We start from the raw sequence: 22,444 nt of genomic DNA on the forward strand, positions 1-22,444 counted from the left end.
TTCAGTTTTTTAAAGCATTTTTTTTGTAAAAACTGGAAAAACAAATTTGTAAAAACTGAAAAAAATATTTTCGTTTTTTAAAACTGAAATTTTTACATAAGTTTTAAAAAAGCGAACATATTTTGTTGAATCTTTTTTTTTTAGTTTTTACAAAATAATTGCTTTAGAAAATTACTTTTCAGGTATGGGTAATGGGTAAGGGTCTTTTTAAAAAAATATTTTTCAGTTTTTTCAGTTTTTTTTAAAGCATTATTTTTGTAAAAACTGAAAAAAAAGATTTTGCAAAATATTTTTATTTTTTTAAACTAATGCATATATAGTCCACTGCTTTAGGAGAATCTTTTTTTTTTTTTTTTTTCAGTTTTTACAAAAAAATATTTTTTTTTCAATTTTTACAATAACAAAAAATGAAAAATATTTTTTTAAGCATTTTTTTTTAGTTTTTACAAAAAAATTGCTTTAGAACAAAAGATGCTTAGTTTAACCTTGAGTGAAAATTGGGTCGGGTGGTAGGTTTTTAAAAACGGATCGAGTAAAAAAAAGAAATAGTTTATTTTCATCTGGTGCTGTCACGTGACACTCCAACCAAAATAAGAGTATTTTTGTTCCAAAGTATGACAAAAAAATATAAATAACTCGGTAGTAATCTTATACCATTTTGGAAAGCAAAGGCTTATATTTGGCCCGATTGATAATGGGACGTGACTCCCACCTTTACTGCCTTCCACAATAAATAACACGACCCCAACGCAAGTCAACTATAGCCACCACATTCCACGCCAAGAAAACCATTAACAAAGATCAAGAAAATACCAAAAGCAGATAGACATTGCAATGGAGATGACAACAGAAATGAAGAAAGGTCCAACAACAAGGGCATCTCAGAATGTCCTCCCATACCAAACAGCAAGAATAGGGGAAAAGTACACTCTTGGGAAGAAACTAGGGCAAGGGCAATTTGGGACAACATACCAATGCATAGAAAATGCAACAGGGGTTGAATATGCGTGCAAATCAATCCCAAACAGGAAGCTTTTATGCAGGGAAGATTATGAGGATGTGTGGAGAGAGATTCAGATAATGCATCATTTATCTGAACACCCTTATGTAGTGAGGATTAAAGGGACTTATGAGGACAATCTGTTTGTCCATATTGTTATGGAATTGTGTAAAGGCGGGGAGCTTTTTGATAGGATTGTTGAAAAGGGACATTTTAGTGAGAAGAAAGCAGCACAATTGATGAACACTATTGTCAAGGTTGTGGAGGCTTGTCATTCTCTTGGTGTCATGCATAGAGATCTCAAACCTGAGAATTTCCTCTTTGATACCTCTCATGAAGATGCCAAGCTTAAGGCTACTGATTTTGGCTTGTCTATTTTCTATAAACCTGGTTCGTTTCCATCATACTTTTCTTCTTCTAATGCTGATTTGCCAATACAAATTAATTTCATTTCTTGGGGATCATATTTGCTCCTCTCTTTGCCTTTGTGTCTCCCATCGGTTTATTTTTAGTACTTTTGTTGATTGAACTCTGCCATTCACCTTCTATCAGATATAATAGAACTCGCTACGTCCTGGAATGCATCATATGTGGTTCATCTAAAATTAAATTTGCTTGAGAAATTCAAGAGCACCTATTATTCTTTGGTGATCATGTCCTGTTCCCATTTTAGAATCGGATTTTTCGCTATGACTTCTTGTTAAATTCATTTGCTTTGTCTTTCAACAATGTTTTGAGATGTAATTGGAGCAAAAGCTTATATGCAAATTAGCAATGTAGTGAAAATTCTGGAGAAAGGAACCATTCAGTGAGTTAGACAATAGGTTAACATTTATGAACTTTGTGTTAACTCTAGTCTCGTCTGAAACATGGCATGGTTCCCTTTTTCAATGTATGATTCAATCATTTTTGGCTGATCTTCCGTGATTGTGGTGTGATATTGGACTATTTAAATGTGCTCTAACAACATAAACTATTTTTTATTTGCAGGGCAGTATCACTCAGATGTTGTAGGAAGTCCTTATTATGTTGCTCCTGAAGTGTTGCACAAATTTTATGGGCCTGAAATAGATGTCTGGAGTGCCGGTGTCATCCTTTACATCTTATTATGCGGGGTTCCACCTTTCTGGGCTGGTAAATTTTGTATCTTCTTTCTTTATTAGAGAGGAAGATCAAACGCTGATTGTCTACTTCTCTCTATCTAATTAAATTCCTTGATTTTCTTTTCTCAAATTTTGACTTGCAGAGACGGACAATGGTATCTTCCGACAGATATTGAAAGGAAAGATAGATTTTGAATCAGAACCTTGGCCTCACATTTCGGATAGTGCAAAAGATTTGGTAAAGAAGATGCTCACCAGGGATCCTAGAGCACGAATAACTGCGCATCAAGTTCTATGTGTGTTAAGCTTTTAAAGGAAGTTGCAAAATCAAAATATAGTTTCATCTTCAGCGCGTTTCTTTAATTTGTTATTTTTCAGGTCATCCTTGGATTGTGGACGACAACGTTGCTCCAGACAGACCCTTGGGTTCTGCAGTTTTATCACGCCTAAAGCAGTTCTGTGATATGAACAAACTCAAGAAGATGGCTTTACGAGTGAGTATTCTTTTACTAGATTTCCTTCTTTTCTCTCAGTAAGCTTTTTAGCTGTAATTTTTGGTTCTGGTTTAGTACATTTGATGCCTCATATGCCGAGATTCTTAGATTTGAATAGAAACATAAGTATTGCAGCAGTAGCAGTGGTATGAGGATATGGCGGGTTATTAACTTGGCCTCTTTATGTGGATTATGGATCATGTCTATATGCAAGTTGTTTGTGTTCGTCTGTTGTCAAGATAATTTCACTTGTGAATGGATCGACATATTTTATGATCTGATCAACGTAGAAAGGACTGGAATTTGGATCGTGAAACTTCTGCACAGGGTACCTAAAAACAGCTTTATCATCTGCTTTTTGGGGTTTCCCAAGTGCGTTATCATTCAGGAATATGAACTTGGTGTCTATTTTCAATTAATGAGCTAAAAAAGAGAATCATGAAAACTTTTGGACTTTAATGTGTATCTTGATATTGTAGAAGAGATCATGCAATCTGAATTTCTGCATGATTCAGCAAGGAATTTACTTGAGATTCTTGGGAACAAACAAAACTAAAAACTATCTTTTATGAGTCAATTACTCTATAATACATGAAGTATACCTTGTCAATTTCTCTGTTTATATTACTTTATAAACAGGTCATAGCAGAAAGGCTTTCAGAGGAAGAGATAGGCGGCCTAAAGCAATTATTCAAGATGATTGACACAGACAACTCTGGAACAATCACATATGATGAACTAAAACATGGTTTGAAAAGAGTAGGATCTGATCTAACGGAGTCCGAAATCAGGGCCTTGATGAATGCGGTACTTGTTCTTTATTCCGTCTCTTTATTTAACTCCATATCGACTATTCATGAAATTCCTTTAGTAGGATTTGTTCAGTAGATAATGGCAGGATTAGTTATCTGATTATAGTCCATTCACATAAGTGGCAAATGACATGGCCACAATGTTTTCTGTAGGCTGACTTCGACAACAATGGCACTATCGATTACAGTGAATTCATCGCTGCGACATTGCATTTGAACAAGATGGAGAGGGAGGAGAATCTTCTTGCTGCATTTTCCTACTTTGACAAGGATGGTAGTGGTTACATCACCATTGATGAGCTTCAACAAGCTTGCCTAGATTTTGGCTTTGGTGACACTAAATTGGAAGATATTATCAAAGAGATTGATATAGACAATGTAAGTCCCCATAACTCTAGGCCTCATTTGTTTTTTTTTAAGATTAAGACGTCTGAATCTGAATACACATCTGAATATCAAGATGTGCATTAAGACTAAGACATCTAAATCTGAATACACAACTGAATATTAAGATGTGTATCAAGATCTGAATACTAAATGATTAAGACGGTTTGTTTTTTAACATCTGAATGTATAAAATTTATCTTTATTTGAAAATTAATAAACACAAAATTCAAATAAAATGCTAATTAATCTAATATTCTATCAATAATATATATATATATATATATATATATATATATATATAATATGGTAGTTAGTGGTGGTGATGGCTTACGGTGGTGCTTGTGAATGGCGACTAGAGGTGGTGGTTGGTGGTGGTTTTGGTTGATGGTGGTGGTTCTGGGTAGTAGCTAGTGGTGATTGGTAGTGACAGCGATTATGGTTGAGGATAGTGGTGATGGGTGGTAATAATTAATAATGGTGGGTGGCGGTGGTGGTGGTGGTTGTGATTGAGAAAGGTGGTAGTAGTTATAATGGTACGCAATGCCGACTATGGTAGTTGATGATGATGGGGTGGTTAGTTGTGATAGTTGAGGTGTATGAGTTTGTGGTTGTGGTTGAGAATGATGGTGGTGGGGGTAGTGGGTGGTGGTTGTTGATAATGGTGGCGGTTATGATTGAGTATGACGGTGGTGGTGGTGGTTGATTATAGCGGTGGTGGGTGGCATGGTGATAGTTGATAATGGTTGGTAGTGGTGATAATTAATAATGAATGTGGAGGATATCATCTTAATGAAATTAAGTCTTTGTTATAGATCTTAATCATACACACCTATTCAGACACATTAAGTGGTTGTGAAGTAAAAAAAAAAAAACAAACATACTTAATGATTAAGATCTGAATAATTAAGATTCAGACTTTAAAAACAAACACACTTAATATCTGAGATCTGAATGATTAAGATTCAGACCTCCATTAAGTGCAAATAAATGAGGCCTAAACCACTCTTTTATGATATTACAAGACGTTAATATGTTTTATTCTCAAGAGTTGATATATAATCCATGACTATAAAAGATATTTTATTTTTTCAACTCGGTGGATAATGGGCCCGCCCATTTACACCTATCCATTTAAATATGGCAAAAGATATTTCATGGACAACTAATGTCCATGAAATAAAAATACTAGTATAAATTATGTCCATGCACTTCCTTAAGTGTTAATTAACCCCTCGAGTTCAACTCACTCTCCCTCCTTGGGACCATGTTTGCAATTCTAGTTATTCCCCTAGCACCCTAGGCTAGTTGACTAAAGAAGGTAAAAATCAGGATTGTGAAACTATTCCAATAACTAGAATGTTAAATGCAAGAATCCAAACTTAAAGAGTGGCTTTTGAGGATTCCCTTTATTTTTGGTTGGCAGGATGGACGCATAGATTATGGGGAATTTGCAACTATGATGAAGAAGGGAAATACAGGACTGGCAGCCAGAACAATGAGAGGCAATTTAAATTTCAACCTGGCAGATGCTCTTGGAGCCAGTGACTGTGACAAAGATCAATAGGAGATTGCTATTCCTTTTGTAATAATAGCTTAATAATAGCTCCTTGAAATTTTAAAATCCAATTTGGCCCCAAAGCTTTGGTCCAGTAGTAAGAACGCAACTCGTGATGTGTAGGTGAGGGCCAACACAAGCCTGGTATTAAGTGGTAAGGATAAAATGACAGATTTATTGTCCACCGGATTTCGAACCTTGTGCCAATGATCCTCAAAGATTTCTTCATCATAAAAAAATGTAATTTTAAACCCAATGTTTTTTTTTTTTTTTTTTCCCAAATTCTACTTCTTGTGATTCAGAAGCTCACATAGTCGGTTAAAGGAGTTAGTCATATACATAATGCATTTTACCAACTTTATATTTGGCTTGTTTTTCAGATATACTTTTTCCATACTCTGATTCGTGACGCTTAACTATTGGGTCGTAATGTTTATTCTTTAATTGCACCCTGTCAAATTAAGAAAATACTACGCGCGGTGCGCGTGTCCTTGTTGATGAATATAAATTTTTAAAAATAATATAAAAAATATTCAAAAGATATATTTGCATTATAGTATAAAAATTAATAAAACTTTACAAGTTTCAAAATGATAGATATTAATCATATTTAGGAATTTGATCCACTATATTTTTATACCTTTGTAATCACGTAGACATCCAAACTCAGTTATTGTTAACATTTCTTATAAAGTTTTAGCTCGATCATTATTTTATATTACGTATGATTTCTTTCTAAAGTACTTTTACTCTGGACCAATTACGTATATATGTCATTTTCATATTCATATTTCTTTGTACAAAATATTAATAAATCTTTTTACCATTTAAAATAGATTCCACATTTAAAAAAGATTATCATTTGATTATTTTCTAATATTTAGATAATAGAAGTAGACAAAGAATTTGAATATGTTCAAAGGAAAAAGAACGTCCTATTTGCTCTTTAAAGGCTAAACTCATGCTTACCTCTTACCTCAAATATGAATTATCGTTAATTCTTCCATTTTTTTTATATAAAAATTATGTTTTTCATGCACTTTTTTTTTACGTTCCCTTTTAAATATTAGCATCAAATTGTAGGAAATGTTAGTTACTTTAATTCCATTAATTTACTCCTTTTTTTCCACGGAATATACATCCACGAAAAGTAACATGTAAAAATTATAATTAAGTTACATATATAGTTCAAATCAGAAAAAATTTATGTAAGGTAGAATTTTAATTGACTTCAAAATTCTTAAGTTTTAAGAATTCTTACTTAGTTCAAATAGGAAAAGATTTAATAACAAAATTTTTAGCCGATTTTAAAGTACTAAATATTAGGATAATAATTAAATGACTATTTTGTCCAGTGTGACTCTATTTTTAAAAGGTAAAAAAGACGAATCATATTTCCCTAAGAGCTTTCATGCTTTTAATATTTTATAGATATAGATAGATGACGTGGATCATAATACTTACATTCCTAAGAAAAAGCTTCATTTTTATCTTATTATACTCGGTTAACTTTATAAACGAGAAAGCATCATCTAAGAGTTAATGATTTTAGCCTAAAATCACAAAACATATTCTCCTTGAGTATTGAATTCTCAGGAAATAGTACGACACGGCATAAACACTTTACATCAATATTAGTGTCGATTCAATCATTTGAAGTAGTTCAAATAATAATAATAATAATAATAGAACAGCCATAAAACAAGCAATTGAGTACAATCTTTCACAAGCATTTTAGAGCATAGAAGGGATGTAATGAGCTCCTTGACCAGTTGCTGCATTTCCCAGCTTCATGCATTTGTCCAAATTTTGCAAAATTTATAGATCTATTTATCGAAAAATAATTCATATAAAGATCTCACAACATCTTGTTCCTCTATGAAGGTAATTGCAATGAATATTATCATCTTCCAATCAGAATCTATTTACTGTCAGTTACTTTTGGCATTACAGTAAATAGTAGTAGTAGTATATTCTATCACTTTGGCTTCAACCGACGACAGGGAGTAAATGGTTATTAACATAAAAAATGGGCGAAGAACACAGTATATAACATTTATCAACCCTCCTGATTGCGGCAGGAAAACCTGTCAGTCACATGAAACTGCCTTTCCACCGTACTGGAAAATGAAGGGCTGTACCTCGGTCCTGCCTCTCCAATTTGCTGTAAAGTCGTAATACAAATGTTAAAGTTCCTTTACAAGGTGATCTGCTGGTCGAGAACTCTATTCGTATATTCGCTTCCTCTTCAAGACGGTTGGTAAAATTATGAGAGCACCAATGAGGAAAAGCACAGACAACGTCTTGAAATCATATAGATCTTTGACAGACCTCAGTTCCCCAAGTGCTACGCCAGCCTGACAATGTGAAGAATGAAAGTAGCACTTATGAGGTTGCAGTCATACAAAAGAATGAAATGGTTGTACATCACAAGCAATTTTGATGCATCTGAGATCATCTCAACCAAAATGTACCAGCTCAGCCTCAAGGCTGAGTTGGCTGCACTAGTTGGGATCTGCTGTGTGGATCAATCACCAAATTATTCGACTAAAGAGTATTTTGACATATTTTTATGCCGTATATTTCTCAGTTCATTCATCCAGTATAGTTTTCTATTTTGGGAATTACCAAACAAAACTCCTGATAACCCTACCCCATTCACTCCCATAAAATGTCACAAATTATCTGTGGCAGCTAACCCTCCTGCCAGCAAACAATTGGATTACAGTTTATCTCTTCAGGGACACAATAGTCTAAAACAACTTCAAGGAACAGAAAATACAGACAAGAAAGCTGAAGAGAAAGAGGGGAAGAAGAAAAAAAAGAAAAGAAATGGAAGATAGAAACCACTACTAACAGAAGAAAGACTTACCTTTACTGTAATATAAGCAGCTGGGATGAGACCAACTGCGGTGGCCAAAAAGAAAATATGGAATGGTATATCCACAATAGGAGATGCCAAATTGATGAAAAGATTTGGCAATGTTGGAGTTATTCTCAAAAAAAGCATGTAGTTGAGCAACTTATCCCGACGCTTGGCTATCTGAAACCACAAAGTTTCACATTAGTGTGCACCAAATTGGGAACTATGATGAATATAGTAGAAATAGGTAGCACATCACTAGTAATTACTTTCAGAAGATTACAGACCTCTGCCTGGAAAAATCTCAACTTTTCAGGCCACATCCAGTTAACTATAGGCCTGCCGATCAATTTAGACAGAAAATAGCAGGACGATGCACCAGCTGTTGCATTAAAGACAACCAAGAGAAGCCCTCTGAAAACGCCGAAAAGTGCTCCAGCAAGTAAGGACATGAAAATTGTCCCAGGAATCATAAATGTCTGCATGAATATGTATATTGAGCAGTAACCAAGAATGAATTTTGCCGGGTAGACTTCCGCATACATTCCGAGGTTATCCCTGAAAGAAACAAAATAACCTAATGAGTCATGACATTCCAACAAAAATAGAACCAGCGAGAAAATAAGGACACACCTCGCAAAGCAAGAGATCCAGTGTCAACAACAACAACAATAACAAACCCAGTGTAATCCCACAGGTGGGGTCTGAGGAAGGTAGTGTGTACGCAGACCTTACCCCTACCTTGAGAAGGTAGAGAGGCTGTTTCCGGTAAACCCTCGGCTCACAAAAAATAAAAAGATAAAAAGGATCAAGAGATCTAGTGTCGTATCAAAATATTTTTACCAAAATTTAGAAAAGAAAACACCATTAACAGAAACTACATGAAAGTTTTCAATCATTGAGCAACAGTACAAGCAAGCGATGATGAAGAAATAAGGATAACCACCAGTAAGAAAGACTGCTAATATTAGACACTAACTTACTTTTTTTTCTTTTTGTTTTCTTTTGGATAACCGAGTAATCCACAGTGGCGCAAGGTTTGAAACCCGGTGGATAACCCTTCTCCACTTAAATACTAAGGTTTTTGTCTGAAGCAGGGTTTGAACCCATGATGTGACGTGCACCTAACCCACACATCATGCGTTGTGCTTTTACCACGAGCAAAGCCTTGGGGTCGATGCGTACTTTCTGGCAAATATTGTAGTTATTCTCGGAGCCAAATCAAAAGTCTGAGGGCCAATATGTATCCAGCCTGTTTGATTTTCTTAATATTACTTGCTCATATTTCTTGCCTCATATATTTTCATAAGAAAACTAAAGAGTGATCTCCTCTTCTCGGAAATATTTTCTGATGAGTCCAAGCTTTGAAACAAAATGATGTGTGCTTTTCTCATTTTGAACCAACTCAAACATAAAAAGATAAAACAAATGAAAAACGTGCTACCCTAAACATCTTCAACAGAAAAAAAGAAGAAAAAAAGGGGTAATATATTGCCCCCCCCCCCCCACCCCCCACTTTCTTCTGTTTAAATTACTATCATCACTTATTGAGGGGGTCAGGGTGAATCTAGGCTCGCAAGAGTCTGAATCAAAGATGAAGCCACAACCCTCCACAGAGTATTAAGAGAGGTGAATCTAAGTGAATGAGAAACTCAAAATCCATCCAGTAACCACTCAGGGGGCACAAATATTGAACAAGATTTTCGTGACATCAACAAGAACCACTTCCCAATACAAATAGGAACAACCAACAAAAACTCAGAAACATTTGAGGCCTAAAAAATGCATGGAGATTCGTCATACAACTTTAGAGCCAGTCTACTGCCATTGCAAACAGTTAGTGCTCTCCTGAGAAGTTACAACTAGTAAAAAGTTCAGTCTCCAATTCACAGACTAACTAAGTTACAACTAGTAAAAAGTTCAATCTCCAATTCACAGACTAACTGAACCTCTGTCGTAACTTTCAAATGACTATACATTTCCTTGAAGAAGTTATAAAGTCGATTAATAGAACCACTAACTTGCAGACTAGGCATATTTACAATAAAATCACATGAAGTATGAATAGAATTTTCCCTCAAATACAAAACAATACTCCTTTTGTTTTGACACTATTTCCTTATTAATATGTTCCTAAAAGAATGACACCTTTCTATATTTGAAAATAATTTAACTTTCATTTTACCCTTAACAGAAGCTTTTATAGTAGTCACACAAATCTTATGGCGTGTATAAAACCACAAGTTTCAAAAATCTACCTTTATTTCTTAAACTCCGTATGGAGTTAAGCTATGTCAAGTAAACTGGAACTAGAAAAAAGAGCAGCTTATCTGCCCCAGAAATGCAGCATAGCTACACAGAAAAATTCCCATTTGATTTGACAAGTAAAATAAATCAATTCCGTCAACTTCAACCCATAATTTCCAAACACAATACCTAAAGATCATAAATGAGGGAATACGTTAAACAAACAGACAAATAATACCAAGAACTCTGAAAAGTGAACCTACTTGAGAATGCGGAGATCAGAGATGGTACGAGGCAGCTTAAGTTGAGCGTACTCAGCAGCTGGCATTGACAAGTATATGCAAAACAAGCCTGTTGAGAACACCAAAATAACAGCAAAAGCTGCTCCAAATTCCCACCTTAACAATGGAAACTTCCCTTCCTTGTACCTCTTTCCTGTCGGCGAATCCAATTCAGCTGCAACAGACGACATATCCACCCTCTTCTCTTCATCAAACCGACCCGTGTCCACCACTACACTCCTTGGTGCAGCCATTCCCACAGCAAATTGATGATAATAAACGTGACACTCTAATTTTCATTCATGCTGATCCGAACAGAAAAACTTCAAATTCTAAGCGTTCTTGATTTCGCAAATCTAACCAATACCTCCCAACCCCAATTAATTACAGGGACTTTTCAGGATTGGACTGATCCATGAAACCCAGATTTTGTAAAATATCAATTAGAAATAAATTAAATGAGCAGAAAACACAGAATTGGGAGCTTGGGGTTACAGCACAGAACACAAAGAAAAATACAAGAGGAGGAGGATTATATAAGTTAGGGATTTTGGGATACTTTCTTAGATTCTTTTTCGTTCTACTTTTTTTTTTTTAAATTTGTTTTTTCGTTTCAAGCTAAGGACTTACGATATTTCCTTGATATAAAAGGCATATGCTTTTCTTGATTTGGTGAGATTGAAGAAAGCGAGAGTTGAGAAACGTTTTCAATTATCTAATATATACTAAAAACACATGCAATCCATTTATTAATTTTGTGTAAACCTAAGAGTTTTTAGCCAAAATTATCCCTTATGTTTGGGGTAAGTTTAACTTTGTCCTTTATTTGTTACTTTAAGCACTTATTGCCCTTTAAGTTAGCTAAACTTGAGCGGGTTTAGTCCACTTAACAAAAGATCCAAACTGGTAGGTAAAAAAACTTTTAGTACTCAAATTTTACAGAATCGATGTAGTGAACCTAAATCTGTTTAACGGGTCGGGTTGACCAGGTTCCGGACCGGCCTAGACTGGTAGTAAATTGGACCGGCCTAGACTGGTGTAAGGGGGCCGGGTAGGGCTGGGTTTGGAGGTTAGTCCGTATATATTTTTTTACCGGTTAACCGGATCGGTCAAATCCGGTCAATGAAAATTACTGTTGAACCGGTTAACCGGACCGACCCGATTGAGAAAAATAGTGATCGATCGGTCACCAATCCTGACCGGTTGCCAAGTTTTTAAAATCGGGCTTAACTAGTCTGGGTCCATCCGATGAAAAATTGAATCGGAACCGGGTCAACCCCGCCCGTTAAACAGATTTAGGTTTACTACATCGGTTCTGCAAAATTTGAGTAATGAAAGTTTTTTTACCCACTAGTTTGGGTCTTTTGTTAAGTGGACTAAACATGCTCAAGTTTAGCAAACTTAAAGGACAATAAGTGCTCAGGGCAATAGATAAAGGACAAAGTTAGACTTACCCCCAAACATAAGGGACAATTTTGGCTAAAAACTCTAAACATAAGAAATTCTTTTAGAACTTGCTTGGTGTATTGGTAAAAAAAGTGGACATATCACATGGCCAAATCAACTGATGACACATAGCGGGCGATGCCAAATTGAGTCTACGGAAACAATCGTCTTTAGGTCATTTAAAGAATGGGTGGAGATCAGTTGAGCCGACATAGTTGACATCAGAATTGATCATATTGGGGCAACTAAGGAGTCAACACGAGAAGATTTTTTTGTAAAGTCTCACATGTACGGATAAAGAAGAAGAATTGGTCAATCCCAAATAAGAAGAGATGTGACATTACTTGCAGAGCTGTTACAGATCATCTAGGCGTAACGTGCTGAAAAAGCGAGTAATGGTGGCAGCAGATAGGCGAGATAATAAGGGGACGGTTACGGGAAATCTTACTATTTAGACCCCCACTTCTCTCACTTTATATCCCATGAGTACTCATACCTCTAATGTTATACTAAATCATTACTAAGAAAAGTGAGATCTTCAAGAAAAAGCAATTTCGATAAGAATTTCTCTTTGCCCTCGCTACATCTGGTTTTTTCATTTGGTTTTTCTACTATGATTATTCAATTTTATTTTATTTATATTTGAGAAAGTAAATCAAATCGATTGTTTGTGGCCTTGAAATATAAATTTAACCGATTTAGCCTATAAATCTAGTTTTAGGTTAAGCAATTTAGCGTTCATCGTAAGGCCCAAGCAATCGTTTATTTTCTACAAAATATCATTGTTGTAGTCTTTATTCTTTTAAAATCCTTTTAATCTTCACATGTTAATTATAACTTGAAGGATCACCATGTCTAGAGTTAATGCCACCAACCGACAGACAAATCAAACTCTTACAGTTGGAGGGACACCAATTGCACCCCCAAACAACCGAACTCTTGAAAGTTCACCACGCTATTTTTCCGGAAAAAATTCATGGAAAGATCTACTAGCAGAGATGACGAACATCCCAAGTTAAAAGAAGAGCTGAAAAATTTCATGACCCACAACAATAGTGGAACAATCATGCCTGCCTAATCATTCTATCCATATTTGGGATGAATTGGCGGCAAAGTTTATTTCAAAATTTTTATCTCCCGGACACATGGCTACTATACGGGATGAAATATTGGCTTTCAAGCCAGAGCTCAACGAACCTTTGCATAAAATTTAGGAGAGATATCGAACAATGGTGAACGAGTGCCCGAACAATGATATGGCCGACAACACGATCCAACAATCTTTCTACCATGGTATTAATACCAATCAATATGTGACCAATCAATTGGCCAGAGAAAATGTTATGACAACACCTTATGCGGAGGCATGTGAGATTCTTGATGAGATGGCGGAAACTTTTTTGGCTTGGCTATCCCGAGCTAATGTTCCCCAAGGTGATCCCAACATAATCCATCTTCATAAAGAGTTTCCATGGGCAAGCTATTGCCGAATTGACCACAACCATGACTCAACTTGTCGAGGCCCAACTTCATCAAACCCAAGCAAGTAAGCAAGTTCATGCTATGTAGGTAGTGAATGTCTTGGTCAACAAGAAGAGGACTAAATGTACATAATTTCAATCCCGAATAGAGAATTATGCACAAGATGATGGTAGTTATGACCAAGATGACTCTTATCAAGAGCAAGAAAAAGAGGTACAATTTGTGATTAATTACCAAGGGCAACAGAGCAATTTTCAAGGTTCCAATCAAAGTCAATGGCACTCTCAAAATAACCAACGTAATTGAGGTTCTAAAAATCAAAGGAATTGGCATAACAACAAAAATAACCAAGGGAATTAGGGAGGCAACAATCAAGAAAATTGGGGAGACAATAACAATCATGCAAATCGAGGTTCAGGTTTTCAAAGGCCCCCAAATGTACCAACAACCAAGCAACTCAACTCCTTATCCTTCCCATGATTTAAGTTCTTCAAACAATGAAATGAGCCGTATTGAGAATATGTTCAAGCAAATGATGGAGAAGAATGCAGATTCAGATGCCCAACTTGCCTCACATACCACATCAATCCGTAATCTTGAAGTTCAAATGGAGCAAATCTCTCAAGCTCTTAATACTTATCCTAAGGGTGCATTACCAAGTGACACGGTAGTAAACCCAAATGGTGATAATAACACGGGATATGCTATGGCAGTTATCACAAGAAATAGAAGAGGCGGGAAAGCACCCACCTCAAATGAAAGATAACTTGTGGATGATGACCAAGTGATCCAAGCGGAGGAAAACCCATGCAATGATGTTAAAGCACATGATGAGGTTCGGATTGATATTGATGATAGTGTGGAGGAGACCCAAGATGAGGTGAACCCGTTTAGGGAACACATTATTGACATACCGGAACCAGTAGTGCAAAGGGCAAAGACACTCGTGCCAAATCCCCCACCTGCTTATCCTCAAAGACTTGCTAAGTAAAATGGTGAAAATTAATTCAAGAAGTTTATTCAAATGACGAAAGGTCTCTCCATCAATGTGCCATTGGTAAAAGCTTTGGAACAAATGCCCGATTATTCCAAATTTATGAAAGATCTTGTGACCAAGAAGAGGTCGATGAATTTTGAAACTATCAAGGTCACTCATCAAGTGAGTGTAATTGTTCATTCCATAGCTCCTAAGTTGGATGATCTCGGTGCTTTCACGATTTCTTGTACTATTGGAAGTGCCGATTTTGCTAAAGCTCTTTGTGATCCTGGGGTGAGTATCAATTTGATGCCCTACTCGGTGTTCAAAACTTTGGGGATTGGAAAACCAAAACCCATATTTATGAGGTTGAAAATGACCGACTGTACTATAAAGAGGCCATTGGTAGTGATTGAGGATATTTTGGTCCGAGTTGATAAGTTTATCCTTCCGGTGGACTTTGTGATTCTAGACTGTGAGATTGACTATGAAGTTTCTATCATTCTTGGGAGGACTTTCCTTGCTACGGGTAAAGCCCTTCGTGATGTGGAAACCGAAGAACTCAATTTCTGGGTTAGTGATGAACAAGTGGTATTCCATGTGTGCAAGTCTATGTGTCAACCAAAAAGCAATGAAGTGTGTTCTTTTGTGGACTTAGTGACCGATTTCATTATTGATGACACAAGTGCTACAATTAATGTTGGTGATATGTTGGAAGCCGTTTTGCTCAACTTTGATGATGATGAAATGGATGGTTTTATGGAATGTGTAAACTCTTTGCAAGGAATGGGGTCTTACAACTATGCACCCTTGAAGTTATCGTTGGATCTTGAGAATAGGAAGACTCCTCCCAAAAAGCCTTCTATTGAAGAGCCACCTACTTTGGAGTTAAAACCATTTCCACCTCACATTCGGTACGAATTTCTTGGCCCTTGTTATACTCTATCGTTTATTCTTTCCTCTAGTTTGACTAACGTATAGGTTGATTCCACATTGGCGGTGGTGTAAAAGAGGAAGAAAGCTATTGGATGGACTTTAGCAGACATTCGTGGTATAAGCCCCACATTTTACATGCACAAGATCAAATTGGAGAATGGTGCCAAACCATCCATTGAACATAAAAGAAGACTCAATGAAGCTATGCAAGAGGTAGTCAAAAAGAAGATTATCAAGTGGTTGGATGCCGGGGTTGTCTACCCCATTTCCGATAGTTAATGGACTTCTTCAGTTTAATGTGTCCTAAAAGTGGGGGGCATGACGGTTGTTACCAATGATAAAAATGAGTTGAAGAACGGTCACCAGCTGGAGAGTTTGTATGGATTATCATAAGCTCAACAAAGTCACAAGGAAGGATCACTTTCCTCTTCCTTTCATGGATCAAATGCTTGATAGGTTGGCCGGCCATGCTTTCTATTCTTTTCTTGATGGGCACTCGGGCTACAACTAAATTCTTATTGCTCTAGAAGATCAAGAGAAAACCACTTTTACATGTCCATATGGTACTTTTACTTTCAAACGGATGCCTTTTGGTTTATGCAATGCACCAGTAACTTTTCAACGGTGTATGATGGTTATTTTCACGAACATGGTAGAAGACTACCTTGAGGTCTTCATGGATAAATTTTTAGTGGTTGCATATTCTTTTGACGATTGTATTGCTAATTTGGACAAAGTGTTGGCTAGATGTGAGAAAAGAAATTTGGCACTCAATTGAGAGAAATGTCATTTCATAGTTGAGGAAGGCATTGTACTTGGCCATAAGATTAGAAAGAATGGTATTGAAGTAAACAAGGTAAAAATTGAAGTTATTTCTAAGCTTCCACCCACACCTCGGTGAAGGGTGTGCAGAGTTTCTTGGCCATGTGGGATCCTACCGGTGATTCATCAAAGACTTTTCTAAAGTGGTGAACCCTTTGTGCAAACTCCTTGAGAAGGATGCCAAGTTCCATTTCAGTGATGATTGTATGAGAGCTTTTGAACAATTGAAGCTCAAGTTGACAACTATTCCTACCATTACATCTCCAAATTATAGATTTACGTTCGAGCTCATGTGTGATGCAAGTGATGTAGCCGTTGGGGTTGTTTTGGGACAACATGTTAAAAGCATTTTTCATTCGGTTTACTATGCTAGTAATACCATGAATAGTTCCCAAGTAAATTATACCGTTATAGAGAAAGAGCTCCTTGCTATTATGTTTGCTATTGAGAAGTTTCGCCCGTACTTGATGGGTGCCAAAGTTATTGTTCACTCGGATCATGCTGCACTTCGCTATCTAATGACCAAAAAAAAATCTAAAGCTAGGTTAATGAGATGGGTGATTTTGTTGCAAGAGTTTGATATTGACATCCAAGACAAGAAGGGAAGTGAAAATCAAATGGCAGACCACTTGTCTCGTTTGGAGGAGGAGGGAAGGCCATATGATGGCCTTGAAATCAATGACTCATTCCCTGATGAGCAACTTTTGGCACTTTCAATGAAAGAGGTACCTTGGTTCACGGATTTGGAAGATTTTCTTGTGAGTGGTATCATTCCGGATGAGTTTTTTTCAAACCAAAGAAAGAAGCTCAAGAGGGATTGTCAAGACTACTATTGGGATGAACCATACTTGAGTGAATAGTCTAGAACTTGCTCCGAATGTGTTTCAAAGCGAAATTCTAAGTTTGCTTGGTTTGAAAAATAATTGTAGGCTTTCCTTAGACCGTTTGAGCTTTCTATTGCCACCTTATGATCATTATCCTTAGTCAACCCCTTTGAGCCTTTATCTTTTCTCTATTGGTAACCATGCTACAAGCCTTTACCTGTTTGATTATAATCCTCTCTTGACACTCGAACCTTCCTTAGCACTCATATGTAGTAAGTGGCATACAACCTAAGTTTGGGGGAAAGTTGAGGAATCTAAAAGAGGTATAAAGGCATTGAAAGGAGAGAAAAGAAATGTCTCCATGAAAGAGAAAGTAAGAAAAGAAAGAACAAAAAGAAAACATAAAAAGAAAATAAAAAAGAGAGATTGATATAATTGAAGAGAGGCAATTATCTCTAGTATGAGCATCAAGGGAAAAAAAGAATGAAATGAACAATAAAGAGTGATGGGAAGTCTCTCTAGCCCCCAAGAAAAAGAAATTCCTCTAAGGGTTTGGCAAGTGTGATCCAAGAAATGAGTTGTGGAGTGCCTAAGGAAGGGTGTAACCTCTTATATCCCATATAGTATCCTACCCCAATCCAAAATTCTTCATTACAACCCGAAAGAAGTCCTATTTGATTTTGAACCGAGTAAGCTTATATTAGTGGAGATTTACATGAGGGGCAAGCCTATGGTACTTGAAGCTTTACTTGTGACATTCCTTTGTGAGAGAAGAGTGAAACATTTATTGCTCTAGAAATTGAGTGTTAAATCTTCAAGTGAGCATGGCAAATGGAAGGTAGAAGAGGAAGAGTTTGGAGTCCGCCATGATTTACATGAAAGAACAAGAGTCCTTGATGAGTGAAGCCAATTCTTGAAGCTCAAATGTCACACTAGAGTTACATGCAAGTCGCGTATTTTTGAAAAATTTGACACCTTGTTGACAATGCATGAGTATTGTGGGTAATTATTGGTCCTAACTGAATATAAATGATTTATAAGTAACTCTTAAATGAACTTTCACTAAGGGAAGGAGAAAACTAATCTAGTTTCTTGAGGACCAGCAAAGACTTAAGTTTGGAGGAGTTGATAAGTGTAGATTTTAACCACTTATTAGTACCTTCTTAATTTAGCTTTTAGTCCGAAAGTAGTGATTTTTGTTTCCGAATCTAATGAAAATGGGTGAATTGCAGGTATGCTGGAGGATGTGAGCTCAATAAAGAAATCAAACTCAAAGAGGAGATGTCCTAGCTCAAATAGTCAAAGAGGATTAGTGAAAAGAGTTGTGCGGTCCGCAAAATCTATTTTGCGGTCGCAAATGCAGATGCAGCCCGCAGAAAGTAAAGTGTACCCGCAGACTAACCCCCAAAGCTTCAGAGGATCCTAGCAGCAGTGCGGTCCGCAAACCAAAATATGCGATCGTATTTGAAGTTCGCACTAACAAGATTGAGAGATCAGAGAAGATGCAAACCAGCAAGTCTGAAGCCTCCTTGAAGTGCGGTCCGCAGCCAAATTGTGCAGCCACAGATGTTTATGCGCGACCGTTGAATTTCTCCAACTGAAAAGCACTGCAAGGACAGCAAATTGAAGTGCAGACCGCAGATGGAATATGCGGCTGCAGAACCTCCCGGAGGGTATTTTTGTCAGCAAATTTTAGAGTACTATAAATAGATGGGAAACACTTTTTAGGGTAATTTTTGTACTGTAGCAACTGTGAGCAGTTAGACTTAGCCATTTTGGGCAATTTGTGACTACAATTAGATAAGACCCATTGATTTTACCTTTTAATTTTAGTTTATGTCTTCAATTACGTCTTCTTTTTCATTTTTTATGTCTATGATTATGAGTAGCTAGATTTTATCTAGGGTTCTGACCCAACCCTAGTGTGTAAAACTTATGGCTATTTAATATTTATTCTTGTTATTGATTTGGTATATGTTATTTAGCCTTGATTTATTGATTCATGCCTATTTGACTTAGTTCTTACTTGAGAAAGAGGAAGTTAGTCTAGGAAATCTTGGCTAATAAGAAATTCAACTAGTTGAAGTTTTGATTAGTTTGATTAAAGGATTTGAACTAGAGATAGTGATAATTCCACTTGGACTCATATCAAATTGTTTATTGCTAATTTGGTCTTGAGAAAGCTTATTTGGGCATAATAACTCTTTGACCGAGAGGTATTGAGTGGGTATTTGAGCATTGAGAGTCATAATACACCCTGATCTACCAAACAAGTATAGATTTACTCTACCCATTAGGTTTACACTTAGATGAAGGTTACAACCCTAGGCTTTTCTCTTATTTGATAAAAATACCAAAAATATTTCACTCACTATTTGCTTACTACTTAGTTCAATCTCTTAGAAGTTAATTTAGGTAACAATTACCCACACTTGTTTGAAAGCTAAATTTGGTTATTTCAAGTTCTTGTTCTTGAGTGTTTACCTTAACACCAACTTAAACTCCCTATGGATTCGACCCCGACTTGCGTTGGGTTTTATAATTGTAACGACTGTTTCATACTCTTTAATTGGGTATGAATTGGACGTGATCAACGTATGCCCAAATTTTGTTTTAAAAGTTCCTAGAAGGATTCGGCACCGTTTGCCAAATGTTGAAAATTTGAAGAATTGTAGAGTTGTTAAGTTTGACCAATAGTTGATTTTGGTGATATATGGGTCCGATTGGGATTCCGGTAGTTGGAACAGGTTCGTATGGCTATTTTGGACTTATCTATGAAGTATGGAAGTAATCCAAAGTGTCTAAGATTGATTCAGACACTTGAGTTGTATACTGTAAGGAGAACTTCCCTTTCTTGATTCCTCATCGTGTGATTTGATGTCATTGAAGCTTATGTCTTTATTTCCTTCCTACTCATTCTTATACGACATTGAACGCTTGTTATCAATTTGGCATCGAGAAGTTGTAGTGGTGATGCAGATGTGGTGCAAGATATTTTCCCTATGTATACGGGCAGACTATCATCGCCGCCTTGTGGATGTGTGTTCTATCATTTCAGCCCACTGTTAGTGTTGCTTATGGTTTCAAGGCTATGCACAGTGTATTATGATGTTCATGCATTATTATCGCGCAGTGCTGGTGTAGATGGGAGGATGCTTAATTATGTGTCGCGGTAGTAAATGACTCGAGAGGAGGATTATTCAGTTCATGGTTTAGAGGTCCGAAATTTAATCCTAGCGGAGGAGAGGCAATTGGAATATGGATGTTCAGGCTTTGGTTGAAGGAGCAGCGGGCTTGGATATTTTCAAACTTTTGTGGAAATATTATTTATGTTATGGTATTTTCGTTCTTGTTTGGACACATTAAGGATCGTCAGTTTGATGGTCTTCATTTGTTTGCCTTTGGGGCACGATGTTGTGAAATGGTATCTAAAAAGCGGTTATCGGGGATGATGGTATATTGTAACTTCAGGTTTCGAATCGGTGTTTCTAGTGTCGACGTCTAGAGGAAAATGATCTTAAGGAGGCTTAGAGTTGATGGCAATCTATTTGTTTGGGTGCTACAGAGATGGATCAGGATTTAAAACAGCATTGTTGGTAGTGAAATATGAGAAAGGACATGGAGGATTATGTATCGTGGTGGTTGAATTGTTAGCAGATCAAGTACGAGTAGCAGAGAATGAGTAGTTGCTTAGGAAGATGGGTTAACCGGAATGGGAGTGGAACGTATCATTTGGAATTTTTGTGGTAGGATAGCCACATGCTTTGAGAAAGTTTAGAGTTATTGGGGTCATGTTTGACAAATGACTAAGTCTGTGTGTTCTGTTTGGGGCAATGTTTCTATACTTAGGAAGTTTGAATGTGAAAGGAAGAGTTTTCCTGGAAGTAGAGGAACGTGAATGCTTGATCATCATTTTGGGATGCAACATGACTATGAGTTCTAGAACACATTGTTGGATCTTTAGTGGTGGTAATAGAAATGAACGGACTCTTACAGATGGTGTACTAGTGTGGGCTTAGGAGGATTTCCTGATTTTGTGGTAGTTGTAACTAGGTCAATGTCGTTGGAAGCTGTCGATATGGAATTAAACAGGTGGGCTATCTCGTGTGAGCAAGTTAGCAGTTGCGTGATTTCTGATGAAGTTCCTATAAAGGGTTCTACTTTTTATCTAGCGGGAGGCATGTACTACAATGTGGGCTTGGATCGCGTGAAGAAGATGTTGAGACTCCTAGGAGATTGAGTGTGCATTTGGGGCTAGTAATTCAGAGTATGTCATGATTAGTGCAACAAAATCTCATGAGAATTTGGCTGAGTAACGGTGTGAGATCATGGTAACTGAGAAGAAGGAGTCATTGTGGGTTATGAATTTATATGATTATCACTTAAAGCTAAATGGGGGAGCCTACCATTTATGATTGGGTCATGTGGTTATCTGTCTTGGCAGATTCAGGTTATCGATATGTTGGTGGATTAGTTATGACTAAGGGAACAAAACATCAGGGGTAATTCGAGCAATGGATTTCATGGATGTGTGCGACGGGTAACCTTCTTAATATGTAAGGGTTGTGTAATGATTCAGATTTTGTACTTCTGGTGGATGTGATGTACAAGGGAAATGATTCATCTGGTTGCTTCATTGGACTACTCATGTGCTAATGGAGCACTAGTTATTTAGTTAAATAGTCAGGACTAGATTAGATTGGGCGACTCTCAATAATGGTCCTAGTGGATTCAAGATTTAAGGTGTGGTGCTTGGGATTTTCGGGTTTGTTATGTGGCTGAAGATTGGGGTTTTCAGCAAAGTGCGAACGGTACTTGGAGTATTCTATATTATCATCGGGTCTGCGGTGCAATATTAGAGAAATGGGAGAAATAACTTCGGATTCGTAGAAGATCTAATCAGTGTAGGTGTATCAGTTAGAGATACTATTGAGTGCATGGGGGGGGGGAAGAGGGTATAAAATGGCTTATGGATGTTGAGACGATGTGGTCTCATAATTTGGGTCACTTGGGATGAGTGTTGATTGAGATCTGTTATGTGTTTGAATAGAGGTATTATTTCAAAGGCAAGTCAAGAGTAAATCAGAAGAAGCTGAGTCAATCTAGTAGTGGTTTAGATCAGCCTGGTTAAGGAAATTATCGGTTCTTTCGGTGTGGTAAGGCTATACAGGTGATTCGTGGCTGAATATGCGGGCTCAACAACCTCTGTAATCTGA

The 22,444-nt window shown here is 36.8% G+C and overlaps 2 protein-coding genes across 2 annotated transcripts; one reads left to right on the forward strand and one right to left on the reverse strand.

The window, feature by feature from the left end:
• Positions 1-760: 760 nt before the first annotated feature.
• LOC107786544 (calcium-dependent protein kinase 11-like) lies at positions 761-5,607 on the forward strand (the record flags this gene model as incomplete). Its single annotated transcript, NM_001325419.1, is given in 7 exon segments — positions 761-1,390; positions 1,991-2,134; positions 2,247-2,399; positions 2,482-2,597; positions 3,237-3,404; positions 3,563-3,787; positions 5,220-5,607. Coding segments are annotated over 7 exon segments (1,503 nt in total).
• A 1,569-nt stretch (positions 5,608-7,176) lies between these two features.
• Positions 7,177-11,358, reverse strand: LOC107786545 (putative membrane protein At4g09580). The gene is made up of 4 exons (XM_016608030.2): positions 10,725-11,358; positions 8,502-8,772; positions 8,224-8,394; positions 7,177-7,708 (listed from the first exon to the last, which is right to left on the reverse strand). Exons 1-4 carry the CDS (start codon positions 10,994-10,996, stop codon positions 7,577-7,579), a joined length of 846 nt encoding a protein of 281 aa, XP_016463516.1. The 5' UTR covers positions 10,997-11,358; the 3' UTR covers positions 7,177-7,576.
• Positions 11,359-22,444: the final 11,086 nt, after the last annotated feature.

The sequence above is a fragment of the Nicotiana tabacum genome, chromosome 12 (assembly GCF_000715075.1).
Source record: "Nicotiana tabacum cultivar K326 chromosome 12, ASM71507v2, whole genome shotgun sequence".
Lineage (NCBI taxonomy): Eukaryota > Viridiplantae > Streptophyta > Magnoliopsida > Solanales > Solanaceae > Nicotiana > Nicotiana tabacum.